At 47.7% G+C, this 21,114-nt stretch overlaps 1 protein-coding gene across 1 annotated transcript; it reads right to left on the reverse strand.

Moving 5' to 3' along the window:
• Positions 1 to 722: 722 nt before the first annotated feature.
• WNT2 (Wnt family member 2) lies at positions 723 to 19,753 on the reverse strand. The gene is made up of 6 exons (XM_062609620.1): positions 19,651 to 19,753; positions 18,701 to 19,180; positions 17,164 to 17,387; positions 13,950 to 14,227; positions 10,381 to 10,645; positions 723 to 1,884 (listed from the first exon to the last, which is right to left on the reverse strand). Exons 2-6 carry the CDS (start codon positions 18,778 to 18,780, stop codon positions 1,655 to 1,657), a joined length of 1,077 nt encoding a protein of 358 aa, XP_062465604.1. The 5' UTR covers positions 18,781 to 19,180; positions 19,651 to 19,753; the 3' UTR covers positions 723 to 1,654.
• Between the last annotated feature and the right edge of the window lie 1,361 nt (positions 19,754 to 21,114).

The raw sequence follows: 21,114 nt of genomic DNA on the forward strand, positions 1-21,114 counted from the left end.
TGTTTTAATGATACAAACATTTTCCAAAGCCTTCCAGATGGAAATGACTGCTCCCTCAAGCCCCTGAATGTAAAATCCCATTCCTTTTAAATATTCCTTTTAAAAAATCAACATAACCACAGTGCTCACATTATTGCCATAATATGCTACTTGTATATTATTTTTTCATGCACTGTTTGTACCTGTTAGGGTTCCTTGCATCTTCTTCATTTTCATACAGAAATTTTACCTGCATCTACAGTATGTTCTATCACCCACTCAACCTCTATTTGCTATGTTATTTTTCCGTTACCTTGCCCGTCCCTGAAGTTCATTGGTGCTTTTCTAGAGCCTTATAAGACCGATTGGCACAGAACCTATCTTTCATCCTGGTGCATTTGCTGGTCTCTGCTCCAAGGAGAGGAGAGGCAGCTGGTCCCTGTCTGACCCAGCTCCTCCCCCGTGAGGCTGTGATTTCTGAGCCTCCCGAGCCTGCACATCTTTCCAGCAATTTGGTTTTTATGCTGATCCCAGCCCAGCATATAGACCTGGCACAACCTGTAACTGCCTCCATCGAAGGCCAGTGCACCCTTAATCATAAACACAAGTCTTTGCAGAAAGTATTCAGGGAAAATCTTGTTTAGCTGTTCCCATCTGAATAAAAAGTGTAATTTTGAACACATTTAATAGATTTATTACATTTAAAAGAACATAGAAGTCGATAGATTCTTTAGAAACCCGATCATTACTGAGACAAGGTATTTCCTTCTCTATCAGCTTTATGCAAATGTTTTTCTGCTTATTCAGTAAGTGGCAACTAGAAAACCTCATCCTTTGGTAGCTGAGTGTGCTATACCCAGCTCTCACTAAGCTGCAAAACAAATTGCTTTGATCCTTCAGGTCACAAAATCAACAGCAGTTAATGGCCTTTTAAAAGCTTTTAAGGCAAGTTTTCACAAATACATAACTAAGACATTTGCTTTGACTTTTTAATAGCTTATGGGAGTGTTGTGGTTGGATACATCTCCTGCAGTTTCCTTTGCTTTTCGCCATGGGCCAATTTCTGCCCCACGGGAAGCCACATTGTGCCAGCGGTGGCTGGGTTGGCCTCAGGTGGCCACATTACTGCAAACCCCAGTCCACTGGGGATGGACAAACACTCCTCCAGTAAAGCCTTTCACCCAGCCTGGCCCCAGATTTTCTCTCACGGAGGAATCACCAACTGGTGCTCAAATTCCTGAGCACTTCAGTATCCAACGCGTGACTGTGGACCAGCACGAGATCCTTCGGAAGATGCTTGAGCAAAGTCAGCCATGCAGGTGGTGGTGGTGGCCTTGCAGAAAATGCCCCATCTTTGCATCTCACTGTGTTCCTCATGGCAGGAACAAATAGCCACAAGGAGTCTGAAGGAGAGTTGAGTGTCGGTCAGAAGAGTCCTGCCAGAAGTACATCCTTCCAGAGCTGCATCAGTTTATGCAGAGACAACTCAGCAGCAGCACTGTCATGCAGAAATGGGAAGCAAATGCTGCAGAATTTGTATTGATTAGTCATCAGCTTCTGTGCAATGAAAGACAAAGGCAAAACTGACGTAAAAGTAAAGAAGACCTTGGGCATATTCCCTGCATGGACCAGGGAGGGCAAAAGCTGTGGTCCTCAAGCACCAGTAGCCTGTGCATCATGTACGGGAGATCCAGCCAGCGCTCTTTGGTGCTTTGCAGGTGTGAACATCAACCACTTCCAGGCAGTCCTGGCAGCGCACAGCGCAGCACCAGTGGAACTTGCACTCACACTTTGTCATCCTGCTGACACGGGACGTGTCGTAGCCTCTCCCACAGCACATCACCTCACAGCTGTCCATGCCGCGGGACGTCTGGTTACAAACCCGGCCGGCTGTCCCGAGGGACCCTGCAAGGGGAGCGCAGTGAAGGTCAGGAGGTGGGCTTTAGGGAAGGATAGAACACATGAAATAGGGGTAGGAGACATAACCTGCAGTGTATTTGATCCTCTAGCATCACACCTCCAGGGATTCAGTATCAAGCCAATGAGGTGATTCTGCCCCTCTACTCTGCTCTAGTGAGACCCCACCTGGAGTACTGCATTCACCTCTGGGGTCCTCAGTACCGGAAAGATATGAGCCTGTTGGAGAGGGTCCAGAGGAGGGCCACAAAAACGACCAGAGGGATGGAGCACCTCCCCTATGAGGAAAGGCTGAGAGAGTTGGGGTTGTTCAGCCTGGAGAAGAGAAGGCGGGGGGGACCTTATTGTGGCCTCTCCTCTCAGTTCTTAAAGGGGCCTATAAGAAAGATGGGGAGAGACTTTTCATCAGGGCCTGCTGCAATAGGATGAGGGGTAATGGCTTTACACTAAAAGAGGGGAGATTCAGACTGGATGTGAGGAAGAAATTCTTTACGATGAGGGTGGTGAAACGCTGGAACAGGTTGCCCAGAGAGGTGATGGATGCACCATTCCTGGAGACATTCAAGGCCAGGCTGGATGTGGTTCTGAGCAACCTGATCTATTGAAGAGGAGCTGTAATAGATCACCTTTGAAGGTCCTTTCCAACTCAAACTATTCTATGATTCTATAAATACCTATAATAAGGTAAAACTGCTCTCAAATTTCTCCTAGAAATCAAGTCTGGAGTTGAGAAGGTGCAAAATGGACCCCATACTTCAAGGTGCTGCCTGATTCTGTTAGTATCACCATGCTTGCTTCATCTTTCCATAGCACCTTTGTCCTCTGCAGCAAGGAGACACCCTCCCCGAGGCAGCCGTGCAACCAGTCCCCAGGGCTGTGTGAAGTGGGGTGTCTTTTCATGTTCTTAAAACCTCTCTGGAGTGGCTGAAATGCCTCTGCCTATCTCCACGTGGCACAAAACAGCTCTTTAAGGTATGTCATTGCCCGAACAGCAACTGAACCACATAGGAGCAACTGCTCATCTAACACAAGCTTATCTTAGGGTACCCTTTGGGCTCTACACCACAGCTGTTGGCAGATTATTGCTACCGATCTGAAAATTATGAATACTCATTGCTTTATCTAATTTCTTATGTATTGCTATAATAAACCAATTTCAGGTATATCCAGAAGATTAACTTGTTCTGACATTTTCCCTAGACCTGGTTATAGCTCCATTCTTATGTTGTTGGCCAAAACAGGATTCCCTAAATATTGACTGTGGTCATCAAATTAACTGGAAACATTTTACAAAGTTTATTAACAGATGTACATCAAACATCAACAATTTACTTTCTCAAAGAAAAAAAAATACGTGCAGATGTTAATTGAAATTTGCATGAGTGAGGATAGCAAACCCATCTTAATAAATCATAAGCTGTAATTATTAAAAATCTAAGCTTCATAAATTCTTATTTTCTTTTTTTTTCCCCTATGGTGTACTTCTGGTTGTATGCACTGATGTTGCTGTATTGAAGCAGTTCACAACACACCAGTATTTGTTGTTTCTCCGTCCCCTACAGCACTTGATGTCTTTTCAGGCCTGAGTCCAGCCACTGAGGCAGTGAGGAGTTTCATGGACTTCCATAAAGTCACCTTCTCAGACCATGGCTCTTGCATCTAAGTCAGGACAGGCTTTGACTGCTGCTTGGAGGAGCGTTTGAGTCCCTGGAAGGCATCTCAGCCTTCTCCCCCATAACCTCTACACCTGTGTTTATTTAAATATTCAAATATTCAGTGAGTAGAGGTGTTGCGTGGCCACCTGCCCCCAGCTCAAGGGTCCTCAGCTGCAGAGGTGCTGCTGTGCCAGCAAGGTAGAGACTTGCTGAGCCACCCAAGAGGGAAAAGGCAGAGGGAGAAGACAGCTAGACAGAGCCAGAGATGGGCTCCTGCTCCAGCAGCCTGTTAAATCCCGGATGTCCTGTGGATCCAAGCCTGCTCACGCTGTTGCCAGGGACTAGCACTCTGCACAGCATCTTTGGCAGGCAGCTGAACAGTGCTTAAAAGTCTCTGCTGTTTTGGGGAGCACCTCACTTGGATGTAAAAACCAGTGACGTTGCATCGGGCTCACCCTGCACCAAGGAACCAGCAGTAACTCCCGGTCTCCTGTCCCAACAGCCAGTGCTGGTGCCTGGATCCCATGCAGAGGGTCCTGGGGCAGAGAAGTACCACCATGAGCAGACATCACCCCTAGCAAGCCCTCTGCCATGCAGCTATCCCTACAAGGCCAGCTGCACTGAGGCAACCTCCTCAACAGGCAAAGCAGGGATGCCAAAAGGCTCTTCCCAGATCCTTTTTTAGGAATCACTCCACACTGGGGCAAGAAAGACTTCCTGTGATCCCGGGTGCCCCCAGCCTGGGGATGGGCTAAGGAGTCAGGAGGATGCAAAGCTACAGGATCTGCCTGTGGTCCCTTAGGAAGCCTGGGGCAGAAAGCAAACCAAACCCTGCTCCCCGGCCACCACGTTCTCCTCCATCCACGATGCTGTGCAGAGCACTGTGACATCTAAATATAAGTGCTGGTGCTTCTGTCAGCCCAAAGCAATATCCATTGCATCCTAGATTGTACAAAATACAACTGAATAGCCACTTTTGTAGGTGCTTGTCCTGCCCTCTGCTCAAAGAAAAAGGAAAGTACAAAGGCAAAACTTGCCACTGCTGCGATTAATGTTCTGCGTCAGGAATTTGGTGTGAATTCCTGCTCACCTCCCCTTCACCTCCCTTGCTCTGCATCCTGCTTTACCCCACGGACAAGGCCCAGCCTCAGTGTCCTGGTGTGCCTGGGCTGTGTAATGCAGCACACCCAGGACAATTATCTCCAACTGTGATTTGGGGTAGATGTCAAAACACTGGGTGTTTCACTTTCTGCATGTGGTTTGTGTGCTACAAGCTGGTCACTCAATGGATCCTTCACTGTGCCACTGTCATTTAGTGGCCAGATCAGTGTCATTTCTCCATCAGAGGAACAGCAAAGCTGCTTTCCACCTCAGCTCACCTCCCGCCTGGCTGCAGGTGGTGACGAAAGACCCCAGTTCCCCCACACCCTGCAGGACCTGCCCTGGAAAGGTCTGACCACATTCCTCAGCTGAGGCATAGGCTAGTTTCCAACTCCAAAATTCTCATTTCCAGATGCTTGGGGAAATAGCACAGCAGTGAAGGAGAACCTCAGCAGGAGACACCCACTGGTTTCAACAGGAGTTTTACCACTGACTTCAAATGCAAAATGATTTCAGCTGCTAACAGAGTCAGAAGCTGGTATCATCTGATACTGCCCAGAATGCATCATCTACTGTGCCACTAGGAGAGGAGGCTAAATTATCCTCAGAATGTGACAGAAACGAAAGCAGGCTCATACGAACACTTATTTTCTGAGCAAAACCAATGTTTGCTAACAGTTCAGACAGCATCTTCAGCATCTCTGCAGCTTCTCTCATGAGAAAGAAAATGAGCAATACTGACAGCGAGCGGCCAGTGCTCCTCAGTGGGCACTCAGGTGCCCAGGTGATGAAGGCAGCAGAAGACACCAAACTAAACAAGGCAGTTTTCCGACCTTTGCAATGTACCTACTCAGCATTTAAGAGGCAGGAGGATGTTCTAACTTGTAAAAAGCTTTCATGCAACCTCTTTGTGTTTATTTCAAGCGTTGGAATTGCCACGCCGAAACACAACGTTATACCTGCCAAAACATCCTCAGCTTTTAACACTGCCAACTTTTAAGGCCCATACATCAAACCCTTTCTTCTTGGTTTGCACAGTTTTTTTCTTAAGCAAACATATGGTAGAGTTGAAAAACATCTTTTTCCCACCCTACAGCACTAAGATGTATTTATTCCCTTAAAACTCAAGTTTTCCCTTCTATTTCTACTGATTAACAATCTGATTTTAAGCAATAAAGTTGTTGATTATTTGACTTTCACCTAAAAAAAAACCCCAAAATAAAACAGTGAAACCCCCAACAACAATAACCAATTTCCACTGAAGAGAACAGGCAGCGCACACCAGCAGCAGCCTTGCTGGAGGGGCTGGGATTTCCCAGGCCAGCAACAGATTCAGTTTAGAGTGAAGACGTGTCTCTTTCTAGTTTCCAACTGCTCTGAAGGCTGCCATAACCTCTCCACTCCCAGTGGCTCTTGGGGGGACTGCACTGCTCCCTGGCCGGACGGTGCTTGTAGGAGAGCTGCCCTGATGGAAGTCATTGCGAGCTCCACTGTCAGCTTCCACGGGGCTGGGAGTGCACCCAACAAGTTTGCAATGTGTAAAGGGGGAGACACAAGCCAAGAAGTCACACAGGAACTGCCTGTATGTAGCTAATCTCAGTGAGAAGTTTCTAACATAGATCAGGATTGGTTTCCCTCCATGGGTTACATACCTCAAGCACTAACACATCTTGCATAGCACCAGTACTTTGCAGGCTATACTTGAATTTCCCACCTGTCTTTCGCTCTGGACTCTGTCTCATTCATCTCAAAAATGCAGCAAATAGCTCATGTTGGGCAGCAGGGGAAATAAATTAACAGGAAAATAACTCTGTGAAGGGAAGCAACAGACCCTGGGCATGTTGCTTGTTGCCCCATGCGCATCTCCAGGGGCTGCCTGTAGCACTGCACATGCATCTCCACAGGGCTCTCCACCACGAGACTGGGTGTGGAGGGTTTTCAAACACCATCACAACACCCCAGATGCCTACTGGGGATACACAAAGTAGCCACCGCAACCCAGGCACATAATCCCCACCCCACGCACAGGCAGAGGCAGCGATGCTGGCTTTACAAGTGCCTAAATCATGACCACATGAGCATCAGGAGAAACCTGCAGATGACTTGAAGCACATGGCACATGGGTTTGCAGCAGGTCCTGAAGGACTGCTGGAACAGCTCAAGATCATCTGCACACAGATGTGCCCTACCTCTGCTCCACCACCACCCCCACATGGCCAAAGCCTCACTGCTGACAGAACAGTTGTGAACAGTCAGCACACGCTCGCCAACGCCACCCTGCCGCTCACCCATCACCTCCACACTGGTGTCCAGGCCTGGGCACACAACCTGCCCGCTCATATGCACCACCTCACACACATAGCTGAGCCCAGCTCGCTCTGCACACTCTGGTGGGGGTCTCCCTGCAGGAAGAGGCCTCACTCAAACACTGCCCGGAGAGTTTTGTACAAATTAATTTGTAATAAGCCTGTTCTGAAATGTTTTCTTTTGCAGGAAGACATTACACTGCTTTCATAGTGTGAATGGACAGCAGCCTGTAATGAAGGCTTGGCCAGCAACCTGGTGATGCCCACGCTATGGCTTCTATGTTATAACACAGTCTCTACTTACCCAATAGTACATTCAAAGCATGGTAAACTTACAACAGCTTTCAATCAACCCAGCCTGTGTGGATGGTCAGACAGCAATCTTCTGAAACTTCAACTGCTACTGACTGAAGCTTACAAGCAGATAAGCAAGAGGCATTTTTCAGAGCATTTTGGAGGTGCAGTAAGGGTAAGACGGTATGTACAACATAAGGACTGATGCTTGCATAGAAATCATTTTATTTTCCTTCACAGCTTTATAATTTCTAACAGGTCTCCCCATGTGCAGTCCTGGCTACTCTGCACTGGTTTGGGGAGCTGGGAATTCATGATAATGTAAGAGAAGATCATGCAAAGTGTGGCAAAAATTAGTACGTTTATGACAAGGTTTTCGTATCCCTCTTGGATGTCCTACCTCTGTTTCTATCAGATTGTGAGTACAAAATTGTGAATAAAGATTGTTTCAGCATCCACATAAGCAGAGTTAAATGAATTCTGAACACTTCTGATAATCTTCCTTTGGTCCTTTTCTGAAAGTCCTGAAATCTTAATGCTAGACAAGACGTGGTCAGGTTATTGCATTCTCTTGCTATTGAGATGCTAGCAGTGATTTCCATACATTATATCTCCCCCCAAATTAATAACTCCTCTTTTCCTTTAGGAAAAAGCAATATTAATACCACATTCTTCATCTTGTACGGGTGATCCATGTATGTACGTCCAGCTGCCTCCCCCAGAAATACTGCCAGACCCAGTGGGGTATATTCAGCCCTAGGACCCTCCAGTGCCTGCCTGGTAACCAGAAAAAAGAACCAGTGCTAAAAGCTCCTACAGCAGAAGATGAAGGATGTGGGGTTTTTGGTTAAGGCACTGATGATACAGGCCCTGAGCACCTTCAATTTACTGGCCATAGTAAATTACTTTATGCAAGCCACAGAGGACACTGGCTTGGTCATTTTACAGTTTGTGAAGCTGTCTCTTGGTCAAGTTGTGACACTTCGTAAGTTTTACTGTGGGAATCTTTTGTTCAGTCCCAGTACTAACCAATCCCCAGATATTTTGTTCGATTGATTGTTTCCTGAAGCACTAAATCAATTAAATTCCCGCAAGAATGAAAGGCACAACTGTATTCAAGGGCATACTGACGTGCTGTGTTATTAGATTTAGCTGATGCTGAGATGTTCCCCACCTATTTCCAAACTCAACTTCCATAATCTCATTTCATTTCCAGTCATTTAACAGGGCTGACACTCTGGACCACTCAAGAGGGAAAACCAAAGATAATAAAGAAAAAATGCTGTTCAGCTGCAGAAATCACCTCTTTCAAAGCCAAATGAGCTTTAGATTCTCTTTTGCTCCATGCAGGCAGCAGGACATCCCACATCCCACTCAAGGTTTACCACAGCTTGCCAAAAATGTGCTCTTCCAAACAGACACATTCTCTGAATTCTGGGCAGGGAAGAAACACGGCCTCACCCACAGCCTTATCTCGAGCTGAGCCAAAGCACATGTCAGACTCTGCCATCTCTGGGCAGGTTTGACAGCATCAGGCAAGAGCACACAACATACTGCAGGCAAAAATGCCCACTCTCCTCCACGATAGCAAGGCTGACAGATGAGATTAGGCTCAGCACAAAAAGATTATTAAATGGCTTTTTGACATAAAAGTGGTTCACGTACAAGCTCTCCTTTCAGGAGAAAGGAAGCACAGGTTTTACAATGATTGAGGCAACTTCAAATTCTGAATAAATCCTAATCGCCAAAGCTAGTCCCTGCACAGTGCTGCAGTATGCCCATTTATTCACTTGGATTAAAGTATTAAACTTTACAGGATCAACCGCTATTCAAGGAACAATATGTACTTGTGCAGGTAATAAGCATCACCTGCAAAAGCCATTAATAACATTTGAAATTACCTTGGCTACTCAACTAACTAGAAACACTGTACAACACGAGTGTACTGGAGGAAATCGTGGGTTCACTGAAGTCAAGAGTACACGACCAGGATTTCACATATTGTTCTTATTTGAGTGCAGTTGTTTTGCAATGCTTATTCCAAGTAAACTTGGACTGTAAATATGCAGCAATGCCAAAAGGAGTTGAGCTGCATTGCTATTCAGATACTTACAGATATGTCATACAGGGTGCAATCCGGTATGTTATACAACCTATTAATTAGTTCCACAACATCCCTCATACATTATTCAGCCTGGCTCTCTTTTCCAAATTTCTGGTTTTCTAGTTGCTAGTTCTTAATTGTTGCATCAGGAAATACTACACGTGGGTCATGAACCGACACTGGGATTCCTGGTGCTTGGCAGGTCCTTGAATCCTGTAACACTGTTAAGTGTGTCTCTCTTGAAAACTACAAAAGCAGAAAAAATTCCATGTGAACAGCAGCCCTGAAAATTTACCTCTTCCCACTGGAGCTGGCACAGCTCTTCAGAAAACGCGATGGTTATCATGGATGGAGCCAACACTGTCTCGCAAAGAGCTGTGTCACTCAATGCAGTGTGCTGTGCCCCACTGACCTCTATCCTTTCATCCACCTGCATGTCCTCTAGATGCCCTGTCCCACATACTGACAGTGGCACACCTACATTATCGATGGGGAGAGCTGTGTCTGCAACTAGGGGGTCCACAGTCAGCTGCAGATAGAGGAGGACACTGGTCTCTTGGATGTCTGCAGCAGTAGCATAACAGTATGGACAAGAAGAAATGTGACAGAAGGGGACATAGAGAATTAACAGGCTTGGGACTGATGTAGTTACATCTGGCAGCTCTGGAGTGAGCTGTGGGATACAAGCATGTACAAGCTGTGTAAAGTATGGACCTGCCCCCAGAGCAGAACTCAAACTTGTCCTAAAAGCAGCTTTTGCCTTGCAGCAGCTCCAGAGCTCCTTAGCACCTGGAAGAAACTGCTGCATTGTACTAGAACTAGTGTCTGGTTAACATCTAGGGGTATCGAAGAGCTATTCTTCTTGTAAAGAACCGGCCTTCCAAAATATGTTCCTGCCTGTTTACTGCTGATTACATGCATGGATTTACATATACATATACACATACACACACACTCAATAGTAAGTACTTCAAAGTACAAATGTCTGAAATAAAACCATTCAGGTGTAATGATAGAGGCTTACCTACATCCCTGTCCCTGATACAGTAGTCTGGAGAGCTTTCAAAGTATACCAGGTCATTCTTAGTTGGCTTCTTAAATCTCTTATTAGCCACAGTGAAACCCGTGCCATCTTGATTCATGACCACCTGAATCGCTCCATTGTATTTCTTCCACAGATAATCTCCCGTTTTCCTAAAGTCTGCCATGGCCAGCCAACAGGTCCTTAGAGTGCATGATCCACTCACACCGTGACATTTGCACTCCTGTTTCAAAAACCGCTTCACGGCCTGTTTAGAAACGCAGTAAAATATACACAGGTAAAACAAAGTGTCATTTCTTTTCCGTTCATCCTGCAATGCCAGGCTCGCAGACCTGCAGGTCTCCAAATCACGGTCTGTAGTGACACCCACTGGTAACATCAAGTCATCCCCACACGGTTGGCCTGCTCTGGTTGCTTGACTCAACCCTACACACAAGCCTCCGGCTGGTGGGCTTATCTTCCTCGCTCCTGCAAGCCGTCCCGAGGGTCGGGATGCTCCATAACGCTAGGACAAAGGCTGCACAGGAGGAAGAGGTCTGGGAAGCGGACAGAATCACTCAGCCTCTTGGTAGCCCAAAGTACCTCTTTTCCCCACTGTTCCCACGGAAGCACCGCCATGCTGCCCCTCTCTAGCTCAGATTCACAAAGCTGCTCCCTGCCCTGAATAGTGTTTCAAATATTGCCCAGACATTTATAGGCATTTCGTATTTAAATAATTTGACAGACTGTGCAAAGCATCCCCCCCGGGCTCGGCATCACATCCATGCAAAAGTTTAAAATACAATAGATTTTAAATGCTTATAAACCTTCGAGCAAACACTTTAGAATAAGCCCTTCATTAGTTTGCACTGGAGAGATCACCTTCATCATTAATTTAATGTTTGGACAGCACTAAAGCCATTACAGCTTCCTCTCAGACATTCAGGCTACCTGTATGATGCTGGAGAACAACAGATGGGTCCATAGACAATAAATAATTCATTTGTAATTTTGAAGATGCTGATATTTAATCTATAAATATTATGCCTTAAGGGCTCATGGAATATGGACATTTTAGAGTTTGTACAAGAAGACCAGCATCATGGGAGGAAAGTAAGAGAGAGGAAAGGTCCGTGATTAGAAACGAGACTGATGCACAGCAGGGCAGTGTTTTTCAGTCAGGCATTAAGTTATAAAGTGAGAATTGTATTTTAGAACCAAAGTACTTTTAATTTTCTTTGCAACTTATGAACAATATGACTACTTCAAAGAAGTCACTGGCATTCCCACAGCCCCACTTCATTGCCAATAGTACTATCACGAACTGGGATTTAAGCAGATGCTTGGTTTTAATTATCTGAGTAGAAATCAGTTCAACTACTTGTAGGTTTAGAACAACTTGCTGGAATAGTGGAAGAAGCACATACATAGGAGTGCAGGACTTGCAATTTTTTTGTCAGTGATGTTCCTATAATGATACATAGCATATTATTTTGTATGACTCATGGGAATATTATAAATATTGATTCTAAGTATTTTTGAGTTAGTAAAAACTGAATAGACTAGTTTTAAAAGAAACCTACCGAAACCCCTTTTGGGGGTGAGAAAATGGTGAGCTCACAGCTGGTCTCATACAGATCCAAATGCCCGGCTTGTGGGCAGGCTGAGGCTGTGAGATCCTTGCACAGCTAAACCTACGCTATTGCATGGTGGTTACAAAACAGCGCACCTCTCAGTAAGGAAGGGCCTAGAGCATTTGAGAATGGGTTATTTTTAATCTAATATAATTATTAAGGAAAATTTGATCTTTTTGTAAAAACCCTACCTCCTTACCAATACTGCCTTACTATTTGGCATATACTGTTGCAGTGAGTCCAGAGGAGACCACAGAGATGCTCAGAGGGCTGGAGCACCTCTCCTGTGAAAACAGGTTGAGAGAGTTGGGTTTGTTTGGCCCGGAGAAGAGAAGGCTCAGGGGAGAACTTAGAGTAGATTTCCAGTCCCTAAAGGGAGCCTACAAAAAGATGGAGAGGGACTTTTTACAATGGTCTGTAGGGATAGAACAGGGAGAATAGCTTTAAACTGAAAGAGGGTGGATTTAGATCAGATATTGGGAGGAAATTCTTTACTGCTTTGAGCAACCTGCTCTAGTGAAAGGTGTCCCTGCCCACGGCAGGGGGTTGGAACTGGATGAGCTTTAAGGCCCCTTCCAACCCAAACTATTCCGTGATTCTATATATATTTTTTTAAACTTATTAAGATACTCAACTATTACAGGAAGTACAGGGAGCTAATTCCCCCTGATGAAGTCTTTGCTTGTGTTGAAGACTGCAGTCTCTTTTGGACAGTGACATAAATACAGCCATAGTATTGCATATGAGTATCACTCAGTAATGAAGCAATAGGTTCGTCTGTCTGTACTACAAATTCATTACACCTGCTGGTAATAAACAGATGAAGAAAAGATGTTAAAGGAGAAATAATTATCAGGAAAATCATCTTCTTGCAGTACAAGCCATTAAAATTAGATCTTTGCTTCTAATAAGGGATAGTTAATATAGAATAATTTTACAGTTTATAAAGGGAACTTCTTAATACAAAAAAGATCAGAATTTGATCAATTTCCTCCCTACTGAATATACATTAAGGAAAACCAAAGACAAAGAGGTCTCTATGATCATCTGAGAAGGGCTTGGTCCAGGACTATGAAATATTTTTCTGTGCTATTCCAGTTGTCATGGATGGAGCAGATTTTGATTATGTTTTGAACAATGGCACAGCATATTCCAGTTTCATGCCCTATTCTTACTCTTTATAGCTATCACCACGAAATGTGAGCACATGTATTCCTCAGCCCTCGCACCAGCAGCTGCCGGTACACCCAGCAACTACTCCTACTCGCCTACAACAAAAAAGTAAGGAGTCTTTTTGTGGAAATTCTGGAATGGTATTTTCATACAACATTTCTAAAAGGGGGTTGTTTAGAGCAGGTCATGCCACAAGGAAAATGCCTTTTGGAGGGACATGCGTTTTGGATTCATTGTCTAAAAAAGTGAAGTCGTACTTTCTCTCTGCTCATTTTGTGTTTAGGTTTACCGTATGCATACATGAAGGGACACGATGGGGTTTTTTTCCCTCTAATGCTATTTTGAGTTTGCTCTTTAACAGTCAAGCCTGTTCTTCAGTCTGGCCTTCAGCCTCCCTTAGGAATTTCTATTCTATATTAACCAAAAGTAAACCCCTTCCATATGTAAGGCTCAAAACATGGAGGTTTGCATGAAGGTTTCTCCATGCAAACTGATGCTACAACAACTTGGACTCCTGCTTATCTTCTCACACAAGGAGCCAATGAACAGACTCAGACAAGAGTACTGTTAAGCAGTTGAAAATGATCTGATTGGAGATCTCTGCCACACTAAGCCTCCAAGGGAGAAACATCACCTCGGGCTCCTGCTCATCCCATACTTCTTCCTGACTACTGAGACTTGTCAGCCAGAGCCAACCTTTACCTGCCCCAGACCCCTGAGAACTCTCTGAGAGGATCTCCAGGCATCTGCTGGATGGATACCCACCTTCCTTCCAGCTCTGTTGTTGTGAAGGTTCATCAGCGCCCTTGCATCTTTTCCTCTCCGTTCTTTGGCATCCACAAAAGCTCTGGCAAACTTAATGCCATAGTCAATGTTATCGCTGCAGCCCCCCCAGTCAAAATGGCCCTTGCTGTCCTTAGCAGAGCCTTTCTTCTTGGGATCACAGGAGCAGGATTTCAGCTCCCCTTGGCTACATGCCCTGGTGATGGCAAAAACAACTCCAGCGGAGGAGATGGCATGCACAAAAGCAGATTCCCGACTACCTGAAACAAAAAGAAGTCACTTTAAAACCACTGGGGTACTTATTTTGAGCAGCTATCCCAGCCCAGATAGCCTGGACATTTTTGCTAAGCAGAAGATAAAACCGGGCTGAAATCACACAAATAATACACATTCCCTGGAGCCAGAATTAGTCATGGCTTAAACTTGAACCCCTCCCTGGTAAAAGCTCATCAATATAGTGTTAGAGTTGGAAAACATTAAATGCTTGCTTCTGATATTGATTAATATACTTTCATGGATCAGTTGCTCTCTACAGATATGTGAATAGGACAGCTGGTATTTCTAACATGTTTCATCAATTTAGAGAATATATGAAGTGCTGTTACAGAACTAGGTTTAAGAAATTATTAAGCAGGGACTCTGAAACAACATGCACGCTGCAAAATACTGCGAATAAGGCTTGAAACCAGCTTTTCCTCTTCCGAAGCACTCAGAATAAACACTCCTGCTTAAAGGGCAGCAGGGGGAAATCTTGGGTGTTATTTGCTGAAAATAAGTTAAATTTAGATTTTCTGCCCAGAACCAAGCCCGGTAACTGTAATTCACACAAACAAGTTCCATTAAATCAGTGGCACTGCTTGTGTCATGCTTGAGGCAGGATTTGGCCTGGCAGCTGTGACTTCTACATGCCAGCTGCTTGGGCAGTTTTCCCTCCACTTAATGAAGATACTTTATTATACCAAAGATTATCTGCATTTCTAGACTGTGCCTACTTTTAGGCTATTGGGAATGTATTTCAATGCAATAATTGCTTAAGTTTATTTTAGGAGGTAGTAATTTACAAAACAGAGCTATATTATATTGTCACAACTCTATAGTAATGGGATATTTTCATACTTTAAAGGTTTTAGCGTGGAAAAGGTGAGAAGTAGATTTCTGTGCAGTGTCTAAGACCCCCTAGCAGTGAGAGAGACCCATGCAGAGGACTTGTAAGGCATAGGTAATGTTAGCACAAAAGCAGGACCCCGAAGAGTGAATATTATCTGTGGTTTTATTGTAGGGGCAGCATTACACTGTATATCTTATTATTTAGTATTTCTATTCCAGTAACATCTAGATGTTTCAAATAGGAAAAGCCCTGAACATCCATGTGCTGTGCAAACCTTCAGCAAATGGCCACTAAAAGCTTGCAAAAAGACTGGGCAAACTCTGCCTTCCCTACACTGCCTTCAAAATCAGGCGGGGAATACTACGGCTTTTTACAGACCATGCTCTTCTGAAGACTTATTTGGGAGAAGACATATGGAGAAACATCACAACTTTTTAGTGTTAATAAAAAAGAAACACTTGATGTCTTTGGAAGAGAAATGCTTCATTTGGGTTTATTAAACTAATCAAAACCATTCCATTTTAAACTAGAGCAATACTAAGCTACAGTCTCTGCCTGATCAGGCTTAGCGCAGAGCTCAGAAGCTTCATGCCTTAATTCTCTCCCATGAGCCAACAGTGAAAACTTCACTTTTGGAAAAAATGCATTTTTACCGTTTTTTATGAAATAGGCTCATCAGCATTAGGCCATGTTCTGCTGGATGTGTTTTCCTGAATGTCAGACAAACCTCATCAAACACTTCAGCTGATGGGTGATGTTACTGCTAACATCTGTAAGGGAACATGAAGCTGGTTATGGGAACCAGCAGCACAGCCTGGCACTGAATGATGCTCCGTGGATGAAATCCTACTGCTAAGGTCAGCATGCCCAGTCCCTCCTATCCTCCTCTCCATCCCCACCGGTGAGGCACTGGCCCCAGGGCACCTTCATCCTCCTCTCCTTGCAGGCACCATGCTCCTCACAGCCTGGAGAGGCTGTTACCATGCTGGGAACATCCCAGGGACGTGCATGCCAGGGCAGGGCTGGCCCCACCAGCTGTGCACCACAGCTGTGTGCGCAGGCATAGCGTTTGGTGAAAGGAGCCACAGTTCAGAGGAATCTTAGCACGTTTATCACCTGGGTAAGGACATCCTGGCACAGTAACAGATCTCAGCCATCTCTTTGAGTCAAAAGGACCATATAAACTGTCTGAAGGCTCACTAGATGCCTTAGTTCAACATTTAGATAGCAACAATACCCTGTGTAACTGTCCTCCTGCAAGGTGGGAAGCGCATTGCAGTCCTCAGCTGCTGGGGGTCTGTACAGCCTGGCTCAGACCTACCAGATGTGTCCCTGCTTATCTCTCCTGGAGCCTGATCTGAGGGATGAGTAGTCAAACCCCCCACAGAGGGCTGAGAGTCTGCAGGGCCATGCTGCCCTGGAACAGGCACAGACCCCACACCTCACAGGCAGCCTTCCCCAGTGAAATGCTCCAGGGGGAACCAGCTGTGGAAAGGGTTAACATCTGTCATCCCGACGTCTGCCATCCCAACATTCTGGGAACGTGTTTGGACACAAGCTGCCCCTTTCATACACGCCCCCCCCCCCCCCCCGCCAAGTACTGGTGCCCCTCCATGGGATGGGCCGGAAAGCCCTCTGCCCAAGTGCTGCATTCTGGCACCTCTGTTTCTCTGTGGCCCTTATGTTTTTGGGGCCCATGAGGTACCAAAAAACCTGAGAAGCTGGGAAGTGCAGGGCCAGCCCCTAATATGCCAGTCCCCCTTCCTGAGCCTTTCCCATGTCTGTCTGCTCTGATACAGGTTTTTAAGCAAAGTAGCACTTCTTGTCCCGCTGGCTGCGAGACCCGAGGACAATTTTGCATTTCTCCTTCCCTTCCTCTCAACTGTAAAACGAACGCGGCGAGCAAGGGGAAGCAGAGGAGGAAGGTGTTACTGCGCACCACAGCAGTGACCGTCCCTAAACACCCTTTTATCTCCACGCCGACCCTCCACAGCCCCTTTTAGCGCCGGGGAAGCGGCGGGAGTTGCGCGGAGGCTGCGCGCCCCGCCGCCCCCCGGCACCGCCCTGTGCGCGCCCCGCGGGACTCACTGCGCTGCAGAACGCGGCCGAGCAGGCGCTGCCCCCGCTCCAGGGCGTTGCAGTCCCAGCGGTGCCTGCGGAACTGGTGCTGGCACTCGGCCGTCCAGGCGGCCACTCCGCGGCCGATGGAGAGCATGGCCTCGGGGTGCCGCCGGCACAGCTGCCGCTGCCGGCTCACAAGCCCCGGCACGTTGTCGCACATCACCCGCGACGAGCCTACGGCCCCCATGTACCTGCGGGAGGGAAGGAACAGGGCAGCGCCGGGCCAACGGGGGCAGGAGCCTTCCTCGGGCTGCAGCTGCCTCCGCCGCCTCGCTGGAAATCCTTTGAAACCAGCCCCCGGTGCTGCGATTTTTAATAAGGCGAAGGAGCAGTGAGGGGAGCCCCCAGCCCCGCTGCTACAGCTCCGTGCAGCACTTAAAAATAAAACCTAAAACCAAACCTTGACAAAATTAAATTACATCATCATCTGTGTCCAGATGGTCTCTATTAGTCCTGAAATGTTTCGAAAGGTACCTTTCATAAAACCCAAGCTCCTATAGGTGTCTTTTGAAGGGATCAAACAGGAGAAAATGTCCTTTTATTGTATTTTCATTAGTTTATACGGTCATAAAAGCGTTAAAGCCGTGACTTCAAAAGAAGAAAAAAATAAAGTGTTTAAGTGGCAGTTAAAAAGACACCATTACAAAAAGCCATCGCAATAAATAACGTTCATACGACTGTGGACACAGATAATAATTCCATTGAAATATTCCCAATCTGATAAATCAGGCTTTGATCCCGTGTCAGCCGGTGTCAAGGTTAAATGTGTTCCCCAGGTTTATAAGGGCGGTTTAATTCCTCTCCCACGCCAAGACTTTTCAGTGCAGGCTTGGTCTGGGTCCCCTTCCCGGGTCGGGGCTGCAGGGCGGGTCTATGTCTCCACCCCAACCCATCCTACGGGCCCGTTTCGCTGCTGGCTCCCGTGGACGGCCCGCAGCGAGACGGCGAGTCATCGGGACCGGGGTCCGCCGTACTTGCGGGGCAAACTTGACAGGAGGAAGGGGATGGGGGGGCGAGGAAAAGGAGAAAATCATTAATACCAGTAAAACCCACCCCTGCTGCAGGCAGCTCCCCGAGGGGCGCGGGGAAGCCGCTGGCAGACAGCGCTCCGCGCCCCTCGGGCGGCTCCGCCTCTGGTAGGGTCGGGTCGGGTCGGGTCCGGTCTGGCAGCACCGGCCGGAAGGTGCCAGCGGCCCCACCGGGCCGGGCCGGGCCGGGCCCCCCGCACCCCTCCGCCCGCTCGGCCCCACATCTGCTCTGCGCTTATGAAGGAGGCGGCGGCCGGGGAGCAGGGACGGGGTGTGGAAGGAGATGCCGAGCCCGTCTAATCCCACTCGCTGTAAAGCCGGGCTTGCTGGACCGGAGCAGCTGGCAGGAGTGAGCTCCGCTTGTACAAGTCTGAGAGGGAGAGGCTCCCCCTACCCCCCCACTTCCTTAATTTACAATTAATCCGACCCCACCTTCCCCAAGAGCAAATAAAAATTCCTGGAATTGCACAGCTTACCACCATGAGGAGCTGACCGGTGGGGTCGCCCAGACCAAGACCAGGGGAAGAGACCACCAGATCCCAGGGAGAAAGTTCATATTAGAAACGCTTCCCTCCACATCAGGTCTGTCGCGGGGAGCAGAAGGCCCATGGAACAGCGAGGGCCGGCGGGAGCACACGCACCTAGAGGGCTCCTCGTTTCCCGTGGGTCAAGCGCCGCCGCCTCCCCACGCGTGGCCGCGGGACTCACTGATGCCCGCCCGGGGCTCGGGGGGTGCCGGCCGGCCCATCGCCACGGCTTCCTCTCGATTCGCCCCGCGCCCAGTCCTTCAGGACAAGGAGCTCAGCCCCGCTCCCATCCCTCATCTTTGCCCCGCTCCAGCTCTTCCCGGCAGTCCCGGCAGAACTGAAGGGCTGGTGCGGGCTGCTCGCAGACTGGGTGGGTTCGATTTTTTTTTTCCTCTGAAACTCTGATGGATGAAATGATGTCAAGAGACACTGGGGGAAGAGGAGGAGGTAACACCTCTGATTAGGCAGAGGATCCCGAGAGCCAGTTGCTTTCCAATGATCCTATAAGCAGACAGCTCAAAAGCGCTCGCGAATGCTCGGCGGCGGCTCAGGACCTCTTGGCACCCCTCGGAGCCTGCACGGTGCCGCTCTGCTGCTGCCCACCCGCAGACACCGAGCGCAGAACGGAGCTGCCCGCGCTATTAGCAGGGAAGCGGAGAGAGCACTGACAGGCCCGGGCCGGCCCTCACCACCCGGCACGGGGGACGAGCCCCCCGGGGCGACCCCGCCCCGACTCACCGGCGGACGGGCTCCGGGGGGACACGACCCGCTGCCGCCACCCGCCCCGGACCGGACAAGGGAGACGAAAGAGGGACTGGGGGGGAGAAGGGGCTGGGCCGGGGAGCGCGGCAATGCCTCCGGGGCTGGAAGCGAATTCAGGAATTCAACAGCTTTTTAACTCAGTGCCATCCCTGTAAGGCAAGTACAGGATAGCAGCTCTTCCAAACAACGATCCACCGCTAACTAGATGGAGATGCCCCAGTTCTAAGTCCTTAGCCGTAACAAACTGCAGGTTGCTAAGTAACTCAGGGACTGCACAGTTCTCGTTCCTAAAAGATGCCTTCAGTTGTCAACTCCAGGTGGAAATCCCGGAAAAACAAACTATGAAGCACCCTGTGAGAGCCGTTCTTCAGGCAGCGTATTACAGCCATGACTGCGCAGAGGAGACATCAGTCTTCCAGGCTGCTGCTCAGTACGACTTCGTGGGATTCAGATGTAAGCGTTTCAATAAGAAACTTTAAAAGTAGAGCTGTGCCAACTTTCAAGGAGGTAACAGTCACCTACTGACCCATTTAACTTAAATACCCAAACAAAACCAAACCCAAACACTCCCAAGGAAACCAACCAACCACCCCCCAATATCAGAAAAACTGTTGGCTGCAAAGACTTTGGGTCAAGAGAATTGAAGTGTGGAGCACATTACTGCTTCTTAGCAGTACTGCCTGCCTAGGGGCAACTACAGTTCGTTATTAACTCTAGCAGGTTTTAAAAGCAACAGATCAGCCTTCCACATCTATGTGATAGAGTATTGTCAGTGTGAACAAAAGCACACTCTGATTTTCAGCTGTTGGCCATCTTCAGCTTCTGAAGCTTATGAGAGAGACCTTGGATCATTTAGCAGAGGAGAGAAAGAGGAACACCGGGGAGAGGACAGCGAATTCCAGGAGAGTTTTAGCTCCCTCTGAGCAGAGGCTACAGTCATCTTTGCTACCTCTGGGGTACCACTGATAATGGGAAAAAAAAACTGCAGTGCAACTTCAGGTGTTGCAAGATTGAGTTTTTATTTCTCATTATCCTACTCTGGTTTGACTTGCAGTAAGTTAAAACTAATTTTCCCCAAGCCTGTTTTGCCCATGACGGTAACTGGTGAGTGATCTCCCTGCCCTCATCTCGATGCACAAGCCTTTCACTCTATTTTCTCTTCCCTGTCCAGCTGAGGAAGGGAGTGACAGAGCAGCTTCGGTGGGCACCTGGTGTCCAGCCAGGGTCAGCTGGCATAAGGACCTCCTCAAGTGCTACCCTGTACTCAGAGCAGCGTCAGCCAGCACGCTGCTCAGGGATGCATCCAGTTCATGCCCATTGCCTCCTGGCCTGCCCCTGAGCACCACTGAGAAGATCCTGGCTCCACTCACCACTTTCTCTTGGTATTTATACATATGAAGAAGATCCTCCTGAGCCTTCTGTTCTCCAGGCTGAACAATGCTGTCTCTCTCACCCTCTCCACATAACTTACCTGCTCAAGGCCTTCAGCATCTTTGTGGCTCTTCACTGGACTCACTCCAGTATATCCATGACCCTTTCAGACTGGGGAGCCCAGGAGTGGGCCCAGCACTCCAGCTGTGGCACTCCCAGGTGCTGAGGGG

This window comes from Pezoporus occidentalis, unplaced genomic scaffold (genome assembly GCF_034315485.1).
Source record: "Pezoporus occidentalis ecotype Australia unplaced genomic scaffold, CSIRO_AGI_Poc_V1 ctg14, whole genome shotgun sequence".
Taxonomy (NCBI): domain Eukaryota; kingdom Metazoa; phylum Chordata; class Aves; order Psittaciformes; family Psittacidae; genus Pezoporus; species Pezoporus occidentalis.